We start from the raw sequence: 18,319 nt of genomic DNA, 5'->3' as shown, positions 1-18,319 counted from the left end.
TGGAGGCCTTTTTTTTTTTTTTTTTTTAAAGGTTCAGAGATTGTGAAAGGAAATGTTAAAAAAAGTGTTGTGTGAGGAGACAGTCCTCTCAGCAGTTCCAGTAGAGTCTGCCCGTGGGTCAGTTTGGTCCAGCATGTTATCTTGAAGCATCATGCCCTTAGCATCTAAAACTAAAATGGATTTTATGTCATAACACCCAAGCAGTTACGGGGACATACGAGGCTCATCTAGGTTACAACATTCTCTCATGTTTGAACATGATAGCGTGCAGTCAAGTTAAATGGCACGGTCCTGGGCCGAGTTGGGGGTGTGACTTCTGAAGGATGTGCCCAAATGCCATTAACATTGTCTCCCTTGTGCTGCTTTGAAGTTAGTCATATTGACAAAGGGCAGCTCTCTCCTGCACTCCCATTTCTACCTATTAGAAGCAAAAATTTCCGTTGCATGTAGGAGCCTAAGTTTTTTTTTCAAAAGCACTATAAATTTGAAGTGAGGCTAAAGGCCCTACATTTAAAAAAAAAAAAAAAAGAAAATTTACAATTTTAGCTTTTAGTCCTCAGAAAAAGAAGCATGGGAGCAATACCCTGGAACTAGATGACAGTGTCTTCCTCAGGTTGCAGATACGTAAAACCAAGAGGCAGGCGGGTCAGGTATACAGATATTCATGAGATTGCTGCCTGAGCCGTTTTGTCCCTCTCCACTTTCCAGTGTCTTTGTGACAAGAAATAGTTGTTTTCCTGGGGAAGCAGGTTTGTGAACATGCTTTGGCAATATGGAGTTTTGCAAGCCAAACCTGCTGCAGCTTAACAGTGTGACCAGGTATATCTATATCTATATTTATATATCTAAAATGGCCTCAAGTTGCGGCAGGGGAGGTTTAGATTGGATGTAAGGAAAAATGTCTTTACTGAAAGAGTGGTGAAACATTGGAAGAGGCTGCCCAGGGAAGTGGTGGAGTCCCCATCCCTGGAGGTATTTAAAAGACGTGTAGATGAGGCGCTTAGGGACATGGTTTAGTGGGCATGGTGGTGTTGGGTTGACGGTTGGACTCGGTGATCTTAGAGGTCTTTTCCAACCTCAATGATTCTATGATTCTATGATTCTATCTTGACTTCAAAGTTGCAGTTGAAATTTGATATTGGGGTGCACCAGTGTGTTAAGGATGAGAAGGAAACAAATGTATTTAAGAAGTGTTGCTCTGACGTTGGCATATACCAATCCATTTGGGGTACTGTCTGAAACTATAAAAGGAGAGCCAGCTGAAGATGGGGTGCTTTTTTTGCACTGAGAGAAGTGGATGCTAAGCCGCAGGCTTTTGTTTACTAGACCGCCACAAGACTGGGAGGCTGGGCCTGTAGATTACTATGCAATATTAGGCAGAAGCGGGGCCTGTTGGATGATGGGGGACAGGCACGATGCTCATGGGGCCAGGCAGTAGCAGGGCAAGTGCTGTGCTGTGGGTCAGGGCATGGGGGAGAGCTGCCGGGCTCCCTGCCGCGGCCCTGCATGGTCCCAGGCACTGCAAAGGGCCTGTGCTGGATCGTGCCCTGGTTGTCTTTCAGAAGTGCAGTCCAGTTTATGGGATCTCTGCTGGTATCCTTTAAAGGCAAACCTTAGAAATGGTGTTGGCATTAAAATTTACGTGGACTTCCTGCCCCGATTTGCCTGCTGACAGTGTCTTCTTCCTCCTCCTGCTCAGGCACATGAAGATTCATGAGAAGGATCCGAACAGCACAGCAAGCACAACTCCCCCCTCGCCGCTGAAGCGCAGGCGATTATCTTCAAAACGGAAGTTTAGTCATGATGCTGAGATGGACAGAGAGGAGAGGACACCTGCAAAAAAGGTTCTTTACAGGGCGTGAAGCAAAAGACTTTCCTGGCTGTCTCCTAAACTGTCAGGAGTTGTGTTCATGCAGTCAGCATAGAAATATTAAAATGTGGTCTTGTTACAGCCCTGTATATATTTTAAGATGCCATGCTTTTCCTGTGTAGCCAACACTGTTGTCTGAGATTGAAAATTAATTTCTAATTTCAGAGATTGAAAGAACTCAATTATTTTTAATTCTTTATTGTTTAAATTTTTGGGTTTGCTTGTGATTTATATTAGATAATTGATGTTGGATGACAACAGAATGAACTATTCTTTTGCTACTGCAGCTTTTCCCCTAGGTTTTTTTTCTCCCACTTACTTCATAGTAGTCTTGTAGGATAGTGATTTGAACTTTTAAATGAACAGTGTTTACTTCAAAAGCAGCAACAGCTTATGTCTGTCTTTGTCTTGATCTGGAGAAAAAAAAAATCTGTAGTACATTTCCCTTTCACAGTAGCATAATCCTGCATTATTGGAGTTGCAAGAGCAACCAGAAAATATTTATTTGAAGGCTAGACATTTCCATTAGGGTTTTGTTTATGAAATATTTTAGTGCATTTCAGTCATTTATTCAAAATGTATGGTGGCTGCCAAACTTAACTCGACCCCTTCCACTTACTTTCTCTAAATGGGAAGCTAGTAGCAGTTCCATTTAGCTCAGTATCCCTTGTTTCCGTGCATGCTTTTCTCCCTGTAATCAGAAGAGGGCTATAGAAAACATGCAGAAAATCGTTGCTTTTCTCTGGACCATTTGAGTTAGGAGTTGGCAGTATCTTAGTGGCATAAATAATTGAGGCTGACAGCTCACCTGCTTTTCTGAAGGGGGAGGAATGCTAGTTCAGTGGTATATAAACATACAGGTTTATAAGTTGTTCAGATCTCAGTTTCTCATTAGAACTGATGTATCCGTGATTTAGCCACACACTTTATCTCCTGCTGAGCCTCCTTTTTCGTCGTGCATGTTCTCACACATGCATGGAGACTCTGTCGCTCACCCTTTCTCTGTTGCCGAAATGACTCATTTCTGGTTGCCTACAGCAAAGTTACGGATGAAGCCTGTTGGTTCATTTTTAAGAGAAGGACTTCAAATGGATTGCATGTTTGGTTTGTTGCTTAAAATTTGGTCTAGTGAGGCTTTTTCCCCTCTCTCTGAAGGTTGTCGAGGATGGTCACTCCGGTGAAGGGGATAAGAAGGCTGAGGAGGAAGTTTATCATTGTCCAGTGTGTTTCAAAGATTTTTTTTGCAAGTATGGGCTGGAGTCCCACATGGAGACACATCCAGATAATTCGCTGAGGTAAGAAATAGTCCTGAGAATGTTTCTGGTCACCAGGTGGCCTGAGGGAGCCTGCTGGGTAGGGGCAAGGGCAGGAGCCATTAAGCCCCCTGCACTGTTAACTGCCCCCCTTCGTGATTTTTGAACAGATTTTTAAATGTTTCTGCCTCATCTTATGTTACCAGGGTGCTGTAGGGCTTACTTTTATTATTTTTTGCAAACACAGGAAATCTTGCCAGTTAATAGCTGGGAATGTTTTTAGAAGAAATTAAAGCACCCCTTCCTCTCTTCCAAACCCATCATTGTTGCTACATAAAACTGTAAAATGCCAACATTGCAAAATTTTAACAAGTTAAACTAAAGGTGCTTAAAACATGAAGCAAAACTTGATAAAAGTATTCAGGTACCAACCTATGAGATTATTCTGCTTGGGGAGAAGGCGGTGGCTGGATATAAAGGTTTTGTTGTCTGTCATGGGAGTGAGTGAAAATAGATGAGTTTCTGGTTCCAGACTTTCAATAAAATGTGTTATGCTTTTCTGCCTGTTGAGGTGAGGGAATGATTTGGATTTTGGCTTAAATCAGCTTCTCTTAACAAGGAAAAATTAGTTATTAATTGTTTGGGAAGGTGCTTGGGTGTTGTGTTTTGGTTCAAGTAATTGCCCCTGGGACTCCTGATACTTTTTTATTTCCTGTTTTTTACCGTCGAAAAATGTAGAGCCAGATACATGAAGACATAAAAGAGATATTCTAAGTCTAGTTTAAACATGTAGAAAAGCTGCTATTTTAGAAAAAGAGATTGTCCATTTGCAGAAGCTTGTCAGTGTTTTAAGCTTATTTTGGGACATTGGACTCTACTGATCTTTTTGGAAGGGTGCAGAATTCAGCATCTTGAAGTGTCAACACTCCTGAGTACAGTTTCTTAATAGAACGGCATGGAGCAGAGCCACCCCATTCTATTAAATGGGACTAATTCTATTAAATATTCCAATTTTTTTTAATTAGAAAACCTTGGTAAATATGTGTAAAACCATTTTTAAAATCATTGTAAGTGCTATAATTATTGGGGAAAGGAGTTGGAAAGCTCTTTCTTAAACTTGGTCCAGCAAATAGTAGTTAATTAAATGGAGTTTGCTGTTTCTGAAGTAAATGAAGTAAATTTTCATTATAGAGCAAAACTGAAACACTTGTTCTCTGGTAAAAGCTCTGCAACCCTCACAAAGGGGAGTCTGAGATAATTTTGCCATATACTTTATGCTTTAGAGAAAGTGGCTGTCATATTAGGCTTATCCTGGCATTAGCCTCATTTTGAAGCTTCTATGAATGTATGACCTCTTTGCAAAGTTATATGCCATAGACCTGACTGGAGAGGTGAATTCGCTTGCTTTGAGTGCTGGATAAAAAATAACAAAATAGATACCCTTCTAGCTTGGCAGCTTTGCCATCTGCTGCGGCAAGGCAGAAAGACATGCTGGCTGTGCAAACATGCTGTTCCTCTTCATGCAACTCTTTCTCTAGGATTAGGAGACTTGCTTTTGGATAACATTCTCCTGAAATGGATTTTGCTACCCTTGATCATGTTGAGCAACAAAGGCTAAAATGTGTCCCTAAATCAAAGCCACGATTGTCAAGCTCTGTGGGCATGAGTTAAGGCTGATGCTGGGATGCTGGTCTTTATGGGCTTGTCTAGATGATGGTAAGGGGGTTTTTGTCAAATATTTGCTTTAGCAATTTAAGACATGTCAGTGGAGATAGGGCAGGACAAGGAAGCTGTGGTTCTCCCTGGTCAGCTAACATACTCAGACACAACTTGCCCTGTGTCGTGGTTTAACCTCAGTCGGCAACTGAGCACCACACAGCCACTCGCTCACTCCCCCCCCCCCCCCCCCACCCAGTGGGATGGGGGAGAGAATCAGAAGAGTAAAAGTGAGAAAACTCATGGGTTGAGATAAGAACAGCTTAATAATTGAAATAAAATCCTAATAATAGTGATAATAGGAATAATAATAATAATAATATACAAAGCAAGTGATGCACAATGCAATTGCTCACCACCCGCCGACCGATGCCCAGCCAGTCCCCAGGCAGCAGCCCCCTGGCCAGCTTTCCCCAGTTTATATACTGAGCATGATGTCACATGGTATGGAATGTCCCTTTGGCCAGTTTGGCTGTGCCCTCTCCCAGCTTCTTGTGCACCTCCAGCCTTCTCAGTCGGTAGAGCGTGGGAAGCTGAAAAGTCCTTGACTAGTGTAAGCACTGCTCAGCAACAACTAGAACATCGGTGTGTTATCAACATTATTCTCATCCTAAATCCAAAACACAGCACTGTACCAGCTACTAGGAAGAAAATTAACTCTACCCCAGCCGAAACCAGGACACCCTGCCTATCTGGTTTAAAACACACCTTTTGTCCTAGTCTAGTCAAGTCAAATGGTGCTGTCTGCTTGACCCAACCTAGCAGAAAATCCTCTGGTAAGCAGAGCAGTCTGAGCTGCTGTTTAGGTGACTCTTTCATCCCAAAAGAAATGGGTTAAAATCCTTGGCAGGCAGGGGCTGTAATCCGCTGGTTCCCAGGGTTCTGCAAGACTGTAGGATTCAACAAGATGTGCTGAATGTGGCATGCCATTCTCAGTCCTGAGTTCATGTGACTGAAATGATTCCTCTTGGTGAGGCTTAGGGGTGTTTTTTTGATTGAAAGAGAGGAAGAAAAGAGTATTTTGCTAGAGTATCAGTGCAGGAGGCATGTGCATATGGGTGCACTCATGGCGGGAGAGCAAACTGCAAAATGTTAGAAGGCGCTCATCAAATCCTGGTGTTTCCCTATTATAGAAGACAAGGAGAAAGAACTCTACTTAAATAAAGTTCAAACAAACAAAAAAACGTAGCAGCTGTGTTACAAAGAGCAGGGAGCAGAACATGCTCAGTCTCTTTATTGCCAGTACTGTAAAAGTAAAGTCACCTGATCAGTACTTCTGTGAGGCAGGTATCAGATGTTGTGCATCCCAGAGCCAGATGCTCTGGGTCTGGCAGTTGGTTTGCAGCTACTGCTTTAGGTAGCCCAGCACAGACTGTTTTGCCATGACCAAAAATAAGTGATGCTCAATCTGCCTAGCCGTGCCCGTCTTTGTAAACCACATGGCAAACATCCGACTCCTTTCTGCTCCCCCAGTAGTTAGTATGAAAATGATTGCGGACATCGGCTCTGGAGCAATGCGCCAGCGTGCGTTGCCTTGACAGTGGTACCAACCTCCCTTCGGGGATGCATCCCCAGCAGCAGCGAAGTGCCGGGGTGTGCAGGAGCTTCTGCCTGGCTTCCTTGTGGCCCTTTAATCCTGCCATTGTAGTGCTGTTGTGTAAATACAGCCTCTCACCCCCAGAGCATCTGTCTGTCCCGGCCCCCCTCTGCTAAGTAGCAGAAAAGGTAAGGCTGTCTGACAGCCCCCGGGTGAGCAGCTAATTTACAGGGTGGGCCATTAATACTGTCAAATGAACAACTTTAAATCACAGGGTTAGCTGTTCAAAGTCAGATGAAAAGACACCCCGCATTGTCTTCCCCAGTACTGCTTTTCATGTAAAGCCCTGAGCGGGGAGCACCTCATTGTTTACTTGCAGCAGAATAAACAATACTTAATCCACTGATTGTGTGAGAGGGGCTCCCGCCTGGAAGAGTATCTCTTGATTATGTAAAATCCTAAATCGTGCATCTTTGTCTCCTAATTACAGTAAGAACTGCCCTGCTCTTGGGAGCAATAATAGGGCCCTTTGTCCTGCTGACAATGGGCTGTGGCACTGCATCTCCTTCATGGCATTACCCCCCCTGGTCAGTCTCTGTCCCTTTGAAGCCCTGGGACCTGCACCCTAATTAGTGACATAAGCTGGTCCCAGCAAGGTTGTCTGCAGTCCCCATTAGCAGTGGGAGGTGGCCCAGGGGTGCTTTGTGACCCCCTTCGCCTCTCTACCTGGATTATTTAAAGAAGACGTCTGTTTCCCCGCAGCTGGGGCCTCAGGACACCGTCTATTTTGGTGAGTTTGTATCTGAGTGTTGATATAATTAGCAGAGCACTGAAACGCTGTGCAGCCAATAGGGAAAATGAGAAACCTCACGGAGCGGGGTAACTTCTCTGGAAACTTTTGTGGCAGAGGGTTGCTGTCAAACATGGTAATGTGCTTGTGAAGGTCGCCTGACAGACAGCTCTGAGCAACATCAGCGGTGCAAGCAAAGGAGACGTGAGGATTTCCTGGGGAGAAACCTCTCGAGGTGCTTTATGAGGTTTCTCCTCTTTCCTTTGGCAAGTACAATGGAACAGGCTTAAAGTAAAATGTGTGGCTTTTAAAAAAGTACATGCACTATAAAATTCCTCTGTTGGGTTTCACTGTAACCAGAGCATATACCCTTTATATTTCCTCTCCCTCTCCTCCAGGAGGCTTCTTACAGTACTCTCTGTAACAACAGCTAAAGGTTTTTTAATTTTTCCTTCCTCACAGACATTTATGCTGCCTCTCATGCCCGTGTATCTTCCTGAGGAGAGGAGGAGGGAGGTGGTGATAGCATTGCAGTTACCTCCTTTCTTAGAGACATGTTTCAACATCAGTTCTCAGCAAGGATAGCTGTGCAGTTTGAACATGGTAAAAGCCTGGATCTTAATGAGTGTTACGGGGACTTTCTGATCACATTTGGTTCAGTGTGGCATTGCCTTCAGTTATGGGATTTGTTATTGCTAACTTTTTATAGGAGACAAGAAATAAATAGACATTGCAGAGTGTGAAAGACATTGTCTGCCTCAGTCACTGAGCTGACCTGTTGACCAGAACCAGTAGATGCCTGTTGCCATGAATGGATTCAGGGTAGATTAAGTTTTTTTGACCTTTTACAGAGCATGTCCAAACAGTGATATAATGTATTAAGCTGTGTAACTTGCCAAATCCCAGGCATATTTTCACAAGGACAGCAAAAGCAGTTCTCTTGCCCCAGGGTAATGTGCTTCTGTAGAACTTCCAAAGAAAGAAAACCAAAAGCCATTCACTGTCTACCTTGTTCTTCAAAACAGCCTACCCAAGTTTTGCTGAAACTTGTAAAGTCAAATTGGCTAGAGGTTGAAGGCCACCACGGAAAGCTGTTGTTTTGAACAGTTAGATCGGTAACAGGCATAGCAACAGAAGAGCTCAGGTCCTGGAATGGAAGGTGTCAGGACACCCTGACCATTGATGTCTGTTGTCATCTGCCTCCAGTTTTGCCAGGGTAACCACTGTGAGCTCTTGTTTCTGAAAACACTCCCAGGTGGAAAATGCTATCGTTGTGTCTTGGTGTAACCTGGCTTCACTCAGAAGGAGTGGACAACTTCAATCCCCTAGGAATGGTCTCCTGAACTCTGTGGGTAAATTGTTTCATAAGATGTCATGTGGAGCTTGCGATTCAGTCAGGCTGGTCACCAGGTTTCTCCCTTTGCCAGCACATCCCCATTCTTCAGTGCATGGTGTCAGGTGGTGGGATGCTGCAAGGCACCTGGACCTACGTCCCAATCTTAAATCATTTTAGCCAATGCACATGAGCAGCCCCATTTAAGTCAAGACAAAAGGAAGTGGGTTCTGAGTCAAAATGATTCCAGCTGCTTAGAATATTACATGTTTATTGCCCAGTTACTGTTCTTCAGGGCAGTTCTGCACGTAGGCTTTGGGGAGATAAAATAGCCAAGAAAATAAATTAATGTAATTTTAAAGTGTATGGAGACGATTTCAATCATTAGTACCAGTAGAAAAGAGTAGTACAAGACTAAGTTGTGTACAGAGCAGCAATGTGACTGAGTAAAAGTGCATTGTACAGGATGTAAAAGAAAAAAAAAACACCAGAAAAAGCCCCTCAAGTTTCATTCCTGTTTTTGCCAATGCCTACTTAAGCAACTTTAGGAATTCGCTTTCTATCTTTTCTCTCCTTATATAGTAGGGAATAATCCTGCTGACTTCATTTTTGTGAAGCACGTTGCTTTCTACACGTGGTCAGCCTTTTGTGGGAAGGGAGTGTTAGTGACATGGCAAACTTAACAAGAGTGAATGAGTTTGAAAACTAAATGTTGTTTGCAATTTATGTTATTTGTGAGACAAAACTACGGGTTCGTGGTGGGGTGAGGAAGTTTCTTCCTAGTAGTTGACACTAGTGTTACTGGAAGCAAGTTGAAGCATGAATGACAAGAAGTCTTCATGCAGCATTGTGAAATTTCATACTACTTTTCCATCTCTGTCACATCTGTTGGTGTACACATAGATAAGCCTCATTCCTTGTTAGCACTTCAAAATATGAAACGTTGTGCTCTTTTAATGCAGCTGGATAATTCTGAGGTTGTTGTATCCTACACGATTGTTGAGTACCGAGAGAGAGAGATGGAGAGTGTTCCATAGAGAGAGAGCATAGACATGTTCATGGACCTCCTTGACCTTTGGTTTTGGCACACTATACTTTGGTTCTGATACTTCCCTTCTTAGTCATTGTTTGAGATTGTACCAGCAAGGATAGTTTAGGTAGGAACTGCTGCTAGAGTTACTGAGTACTAACAGAGTCAATGCTACAGGACTTGTTGTAGCCAACGATGGAGGTGCACAAGGGTCAGTTGTGTGGCATTGCTGATTCAGCTGACACTCCTGCTCTGCTCTGCAAGCTGCTTGCTCAGTGTCTTGCTGATAGGAACTAGGAACCGAAGCCTGATCTTTGTTGGCAGCATTTTCAGTACAGGAGCAATTCCATGAGCCAGCTGGTGACGATGAAATCCAGCTCTGGTAAATGCTAGGACCAAAAATATGCTGTGGTACAATGCAACTCTTAATGTTGATAAGGCAGAGGAGAGGGTATGCAAGCAAGCTGGTGAATGCATCCTTTCACTGAGCAAATGGAGAAGTAAAATCAGTGGGTTGAGCATCTGTCTGTATGCTGGCTTGCAAAAGCAGACCAGAACTGCATTTTAAGTGCTTTCTGAAACTTCTGTTCAGAAAAGAGAGATGGGAAACATTTGAAGAACAGCACGAGTCCAACGCTGGCCTAGAAGTGGCCAGCTCACATCAGGGAGCTCATTGTGCGAGGAGACTGGGAATCCAGAGCAGCTGGGTAAAAATATCAGATAGTGAATGGACACGGGGAGTGACGCTCTCATGTGAAACTGTGTGGTGTGTCACATGGTGTTAAATATCTTAGCTGGGTTGCAAGAATAGAAAGTGGGTAAAATGCAAAGCTGACTGTAGAGGAAAGCTTCTCGTAAAAGGGAATACAGGAGGGAAAGAGGGCTGAGCCAAAATAGGTTGTTAGCATGCCTGCCTGATCCTGATGACCAGGGTTTGTTTATATGCAGGCTCTCTGGCCGGCTGCTGTTGTGTTAGCAGTCACATCTGCGTACTGAGCATAGCTTACCTGCAAATGTAGATAAGGGCAAGGGTGTTCAGTCCAGATTCAGCTGCACCTATTTGTGAGCCCTGTTGTCATCAGTGGATGGTTATAGGATAGGCAAACGCCTGTAGATGTGTTTCTTCTTATGTTACTTGTGAAAAGTGGTGTTGCTTTTTTAACATGGTAGACACACAAATTTTTTTTTTTTTTAAACTCTTGCCATTAATTTTAGAACTACACAAGTACTTGGCTTCCATATTTGAAAGATATGTTAGAAGGCAGGAAGAGCTTTGTTTTTCTTACCCCAAAAGAATACCAGAAGGTCCATTTGAGTTTGTGTGCACAAATAATGACTTCTATTCTGGATGCTGTGCAGCTTCCAGTTTTGGTAGCTGTAGAGGACTGTACTGGTCATGCTTTTTTTTTTCCCCCCAGGTATGCTTGCCCTAATTATTAAACCCTTCATTGTTATTTATGTTGATCTTCAGCTCTTGCTCCATGATTCTGTCCAGCCAATTTCTTGACACTTCTGGTTTTTAAAACCTTGACCTTTACTAAGTAGAAAGGTCGTTATGAGAAAATGAACTACTTTCTTTGTGCAAGTGTCTGCAGGCCATCTCCCATTTTCCCTTTATTTGTTCTTAGTTGCATGTTAATTCTGTTGAAGTAAATGGTAGAGTAAGCTACTGTTCCACTGGGGCAGAGGTATTTAAATCTGGCACTGTTGAAGTGTTGCTGGTACATGCCATTCATTACAGTGTTGGGAAGAAGTGAAATCTTTTTTCCTGATTTTTCTTTGCTCACACACAAAGTTAAAAGATGGCACGGGATGGCTCGTGCCTTTTTATTAAACCTTATAGCGGTTAACTTCACTTGAGTTACTCTGACTGCGGGAGTCACGATACGCCGGTACAGACACTGGCTCTGCAGCATGCCGACAAGTTTCTGAAGCACGACATCACCCGGGTTTATATCGGATCTGCCCTGGCTCCTACACGATACTTTTCTCGCCTGGACCACAGCGCGGCTGTAGGAATGCACATAGCATTGTGCATCCCTCTATTAATAGAAGGGCTGGCGCAGTGGTTTCAGCCTTTGCTGCACCCAAGGGTGGCTTCTTTGAGGGAGAGGATTAAAGGGAGCGACGGGACATGTTAGTAACAAAGTCGGACAGCCAGTGGGGAGGTGGGAGGGAGGAAAAGTTAAAAGAAAAGTCCCGCCTTTGCTGAGGAGGTGAACCAGCGTGCACTGAACTTCTGGTGAGCTGTGTCCATCTCTCTACGCACTGGGAGAGGGGAGGGGAGCCTCTCCAGCCTGTTGCGTCTGGCAGGGAGTTGGCTCCCGGTGCTACTGTGTCGCTTGCGGTTTCGGCACTGACCCTTAGCGTTGGGCGAGGTGGCGATGGGAGAGCAGCAGGTCCTTTGGGGTCAGACATGCTGTGATGCTGCAGGGGAAGGAGGGAGGAACGGTCATCGCAGGACAGCGGGAGGACCCACAGGGATCCCCGGGAGGGAGACAGGAGCAGCGTTCACAGCACTGCTGCTTTTCCATCACTCATCTGCAGCAAGTGGGAGAGATTAGTGCAGCTGTTGGATGTAATTTCCCAGGGCCCTGGGTGTGGAGGCCAGGAATGGTTTTTCATCCAAAAGGAGACTAGTATTTGGACCTGGGTGGGGTTGCACAGGAGCAGAAACCAATTTGCTCTCTCATCTCCCTCCCTTCGCCTTGCCGCAAAAGAAGTGAAAGAGAAGCAAAGGAGTCCTTTCCTGAAGGGGAATATGTCTGTAACCTGCTAGTTTTTCTTTCATAGGTGGTGAAAGCCCTTATGTTTAAAACCATCCTTTCTCCATCTCCCCCTCCTTGTCGGCCTCCTCTACAGCGCACGTTACCGGTGCAGAGGCTGGGAGCCTGCTCCCATCCCTGGTGTGGACATGAGTCAATGATAGTGAATCGCCCATCTTTCTCTTCTGCCCAGCTGTATTATTTTTAGGTCAGCATAGGATTTTCTTTGCTTGTAAGCCGCATTAATTCTGCAAATAATGTGAGACAGAAAGGAGAATAATAACGACAAAGGTAGAAATTTAGATATGGTACGTATTAGGGATTTCAGTGGGAGGAGTTAGATGACTTAATAACATAACTGTGTATTAATGACTTCTGTCTCAGGATATGTTTCATTCTTGTTTTGTTTTCCTTCCTTCTGTTTGTGGCAGTTGCTAAAGAGCACAGACAGGAAAGGAACAAAATGGTACCAAGCTTTTTATTTTAGATAAGGCCTAGAAATTAACACTGGTTTTATTTGTTGACATCCACAACATGGGCAGCATAGTCTTAGTGAGCTGCTTGGGTGAAAACTTCAGGTTTTGGTCTACTCTTGTGTGGTTTCAGAAGTATAAGTAGAAGAATGCTAAATGTCACTTTCCCTTTCCCGCCGCCAGTCTCAGGTAATGCAAAGCACAGTGCTTGTTTAATTTATTGGTAACAGAATGATGGATATAAATATTTGGCATTTGCATCTTGACTACTGAAAGATAAACTGTAGAAGGATTGAATGTTTGACTGCATTACCCTTAATCAAAATCAAGACTGATTAGTTTTGCTTAAAATTTGGCTCTGCATTTCCTTTCTAAAATGTCTTTTCTTTTCTTAAAGGAAAAAAGCTATTTCCATTGCTGACAAATTGGAATTGGCTCAGAGGAGAGTGTAATGCAAGGCAGCAGGCATTGCTTATGTAAACTTTTCTTGCATAGGTGCCGCTTGTTACAAGTGTAGCAAATCCTGGCTTGCCTCTTGAACAAGCTGCACAAAGCATTGACTATTTCTTAAAGCCTGTTAAAATGCTTTTATATCCTAATTAGCATTACGGATTTCAAGAATACTAACTTATTTTACTAGTAAGCTTTTTAATGGTGTGTTTTTACACAGAGACCTTGTCTGCATTTAAAAAAAACAAAAAAGGTGCACTGGTGTAGTAATAATTAAACAGACTCGCCTGGTGTGATATGTGGCCTGAGCACCAAGGTCAGCCTGCTCATTGCATTGTCGTCGCACAGTTATATTTCAGTTCCGCTTTTGTGTTTTAGCAGTTCTGTTTTCTCACCCGCTTGCTTTGTACACCTCTGCCAGTGAACCAGAGCCCTAGTATTACGTTCGCATTGTACAGGTATGAACGACTGCGAAACATAAAGACCATTGAGAATGAAGCTCATTTTAAAGCGGTCTTAGCTGCTAAAAGCAGTTTTTTCCTTTTTACTTATAATTGAATCTCTGTGCTTGGAACTGAACAGCTTTCTTCTCTCTGCTCTGTAATCATATTTATAGAAAAATGGAAAACTGTGGCCAAGACTAGCAATCACGTGATAACACAGCAGCTTTTATTTGCTACATCTGGAAACCTACCTTGCAAGTAGAATGCTTTTATCTCCGCTCAGGTGTTGAGCCATTGCTCTGCCTGTTCTGCTAACAACCTCAGAACCTGTTCCCATCTCTGTTCTCTGCAGCCATACTATCCGTGTTTGACTTGGCACTACACATGAGCAGTCTTGTGAAATTGTAAGGAGAGGGTGGTTTTTTTGGTGTTTTGTTTTGCTTTTTTTTAAGTTCATCACGAGCAAAGTATTACCATATGTTTCAGATGCTTTATTTGATACGCTGGACTTCTCAGACTTTCCACAATTATTTAACTTTTTTTTTAAAGCAATTTAAGCAAGATGAAAAAATGTTCCTATCACCTAGGATTCCTTTCTCTTGTCCTTCTTAGACTGTGGTTTTAGACTTAAAAATACTGTAGGCATTGACACTACCTAAAGATGGAAAATAGTACTGATGACAAAACAGAGAAATTAATGGTTAGGCTTCCTTAAAAAAAATTAATGCTTCCAGTTAATGCATTGTTAGGCATGGCAGCTTACTCCATTTTAAATTAACACAAGACTTAGTCAATGCAGCATGATGCTTGCCTTAACTAGTTAGGTTTTGAAGCTTACTACCTGTAAGTTTTTCTTGGAGGTGGTACACATCCATATCTGTGTCTGCACTGCTAATTGTATTCAAAGCTCAAGTCATGTCATTTGGGAGAAGCTGGGACTCCCTTCCTACTTAAGGTGAGGGGGAGGGGACTCAACAAAAGCACACACACACACACACAAAAGTTGTGCATACACTTGGGCAAACGGGCCGTGTATTTTAAACAGCTTGCATCCATAGCAAAGACTGACAAGCCCAAGTGAGGTCTGCAGAGCCTGGGAGACCTCCTGAGCCGGTGGCATGGTGACGCCCCTCAGCATCAGGAATGGCTTTATAATGACCTCCCTTGTCCTTGGCGAGCGGCATGGGCACAAGGTGCCAGCGCAGTCGCTGGAGCCCACCAGGCCACCTGCTTGCCTGGGGAGCCTGCCCCGGAGAGGCTGCTCCACACGTCTCTCAGGGAGTGCTTTTGTCTGGCTGTTTCTATTTCAGCTCTCCAAGCTGCGGCTGCCTCTACAGGTGTGCCTGGGCTGCGGAGGAAGGGAGGGCATCCACAGGTCCTTCCCGTGCTCTAGCTCCTGTGTGATCCTGTAAGCTGTGACACCAGGGGAAGGTGCTGAGCCAGGGCGCGGTGCATTCATATGCCCTGAAGTGCCTGCATCTTGAGATGACAGGCATGATTTATCTGGATGTTTCTTTTTTCAGCCAGGAGCTTCTTTTTGACTGAATGGAAAAAGAGCTTAATCCTTCTCCTGACTTCTCTTTTTGCTTGCTGCTTCTTCACTCACAGCAAGGAAAATAAAAGAGGAGACTAAGGAGGAAAGAGAAAAATACAGAGGGTTGTTTAATTCTATGCATTATAAAAGAGAGAAAGTACATATTCCTTTTTCAAGATACATTACTTTTGTTTTGGGGGAGGGGAGGCAGTTGCCTTTGCATGGAAAACACCATTTTTAAATTGCAAATTTTTACTATCCTGAGGCATAGTAGTTGATACAGGTGTACTGCGAAGGACTTTCACATGGGTCTCTGCTCTGAAAGATTTACTCTTAAGTGCAGCTTTTGATGGGAGCCCTAAATAAACCAGTGCTTAAAATCAGCGTGTCGCACAGCCGATGGAGGTGAGGGAGTGTAAGATGAACAAGGCGCACCTCCCCGCTGTGTGTGGGGGCTGGCTGCTTGCCCAGGAGTGCTGGCTCCTGCTCAGTCCAAATCCTGGGGGTACTGTGGCAGGCGCAGGCTCTCCCAGTAGCTCTGTGGTCCCATCAATGGTAGCTGTGCCTGCCCCATCACACACGAGGGGATACAGCTGCTGCATTGGGTTGCTAGTCCGGGGGAGGCCAGGCACATCAGGGACCCTGGAGCTGCCTCAAGACGCCCCGCGGTGAGGGTCTGCATCCCTCTGCAGAACAGCTGGCCCCACAGACTGCCAGTGATGCTCCTGGTGGTGCAGCAGCATTGCTTGCAAACCCTCGTTGTCTGTATGCTGATGTACCAGGAGGAGCGTGCCAGAGGCACTGCTTGCTTTCACGCAAAGTGTTTTCATCACCTCTAAAAAAGAATTTATTTCAGTAGCCTGCAAGCTCTTCAGGTGACTGCTCTAACCCTTTAGTGCCCTCCTTCCCCCAGCGGTTTTGGTGGTTGTGTGTTTCTGGTTTTGCTGAAGATGAAAGCTTTGCATCACGGAATAGGTGCTGCCAAGTGACCTGGAGGAGAGCCGTAGATCCTGATGCTGGAGGAGCGCTACGTGTTGGCATTCCCCCACCACCACCAGAGATTGTTGTCACGTTTAGCAGACCTCTTTAAGTAAATGTTTGCTTTGTAAATGGCATTGGTTCGGTATTTAATGGAATGCAGGGACTATGCTGGCAATAATTATAAAGGTAGGATGCAAGTGAATTGACAGGGGAGATAAAACAGATTAAACCTCCAGCGCATAATATTTATGTCCCAGCCTTCTGGGTACCATGATAACAAAGGCCGTGTTACATATACTTCACACTTGCTTCTTTCACCACTCGGAGACTATGAATCCAATTGCTTTGTGGGTGACTTGGTTATCTCTTCATTTTCAGGGAATAAAAAAGGTCTGTGGAAGTTTATGTAGTGATAAAAAGAACAACAATGGGAGTTTGTTAGGGACAGGACAGGGAGGGGGTGGTTTCAGGATTTTGTCAGAAGTCATTTCTAATTGCAGGATGTTTTTTTAATGAGTAGGCACATGTCCTTTTCCTTGATGTGGAGGGCAAAGACAGTATGGGGAGAACTAAGGCAGGGGGAGACATGTGAAAAACTCCTAGTGCGTATAATATTCTCACTGGCAAAATCTGACTGCTTCACATTCACTGGTGTTTGCTTCTGTGAAACCCATGCTTTGGTTGTGAGCTGGAGCTGTAACCACAAGGAACCATGTTGAGTGAAACTGTGTGTCACTTATTGAATGCAGAGTGGACGTGACCTGTCATGCTGGAGAGCTCAAATCCCAGATATTTAAAAGGCAATAGGCTTGTTTGTTGATGTGTTGGTCAAATGTTGCTGCATGGTCCTTACTGCCTGCAGCATAGCTGCATTTCCAATACCTTTGATTGTTTAACGCAAGTCTACTTTATGTGAGAAACTTTTGCTTAGCTGAATTTGGGATTTGAGAACTTAAGAAAAACAAGAAATCATAGCAATAATGTGTGGGTAGGAAAAGACATTGCTTCTGCATTTTTCTTTGGGGCACACTGGCTGTGAAGCGGTTGTATGAGTGTCAGAAGTGTTGAACCTGTTTCAGGTCTTCTTCCTCTGACCCTGCTCCCCTTCAAGGAGCACTAGTTTTCCTTTTAAAACAGTATATTTCTCATAACAGCTTTGAGAAAAATCAGTGAAAGTTTATGGAAAGGCAGTACGAAGAAAATTCGTACACAGGTATTTGAGTGGTGTGCAGTAGTGTGTTTTAAGCAGTAGTTAAAAAAGGTGCTATTTATACATTTGCTGCTGCTTGCTACTTAGGTCTGATTTAGCCTCTCCTTGCCACTGATTTTTTTCAAATGTCTTTTATTTTACTAGTATTTTTTAGTAAAAATGAAATGGTGTAAAGCCATTGAAATATTTTATGTCGGACAATGGGAAGGTTGTCAGAAGGCTGTGGTCTCGGCTGCCACTTTGCCGTCTGCCCGTGTGGGACGCTTAGTTCTCATGTACTGTATTCTTTAAACTTCCAGTGAACTTAATAGCCAGAAACTGGTAGAAAGTGACTGTGACTGAAATGGCCTTTCTGTGGTGATAGGTTTTTGACGCGCTGTGGCTTTGTTTTGCATTCAGCAGGTTCTTAGTATCATGGGGCGAGAGGAAGGTGGCTGTCCTAATGCAAGAAGAATGCTAGTTCTTAAGCTTGCAGCAGTCAGTAAGTCATTTCTATTTTATTCCTTTCCTTTCCAGGTGTGACATCTGTTGTATTACCTTTCGTACTCATCGGGGCTTACTGCGCCATAACGCAGTTATCCACAAGCAGCTTCCCAGAGATCCCATGGGAAAGCCTTTCATTCAGAACAACCCTTCGATTCCGGCAGGCTTCCACGACTTGGGATTCACGGACTTCTCCTGTAGGAAGTTCCCCCGCATTTCTCAGGTACTCTCTGTTCTTCATAGCTTAAGGTACCAGCTGATACAGTGCATATCTTCTGAATTCGTTGAAAGACTTGTCCTTGATGAGGCAGAGACTGGGTGTAGAATATTTTGTGGAAGGCACATTACCACTATCTGTGTAGGCTTCAAACACTTTCTGCCTTTCCTTTTTCTTTTTTCATCTAAAGAATATTGGGGTTGATTTTTTTCAGCATTCCAGTGGATAACTATT

The 18,319-nt window shown here is 43.9% G+C and overlaps 1 protein-coding gene across 2 annotated transcripts in view; it reads left to right on the top strand.

Moving 5' to 3' along the window:
- Positions 1-18,319, top strand: part of RREB1 (ras responsive element binding protein 1) — a 74,629-nt gene that overhangs the window by 30,715 nt on the left and 25,595 nt on the right. For both annotated transcript variants that reach the window (XM_009279168.2, XM_019472043.1), the window contains exons 6-8: positions 1,700-1,844; positions 3,026-3,165; positions 17,902-18,091. In XM_009279168.2, the coding sequence (XP_009277443.1) occupies positions 1,700-1,844; positions 3,026-3,165; positions 17,902-18,091 (475 nt within the window). The remainder of the gene's footprint in view (positions 1-1,699; positions 1,845-3,025; positions 3,166-17,901; positions 18,092-18,319) is intronic.

This window comes from Aptenodytes forsteri, unplaced genomic scaffold (genome assembly GCF_000699145.1).
Source record: "Aptenodytes forsteri isolate BGI_AS27 unplaced genomic scaffold, ASM69914v1 Scaffold81, whole genome shotgun sequence".
NCBI classification, from domain to species: domain Eukaryota; kingdom Metazoa; phylum Chordata; class Aves; order Sphenisciformes; family Spheniscidae; genus Aptenodytes; species Aptenodytes forsteri.
This window is presented reverse-complemented; position numbering and strand designations above follow the sequence as displayed.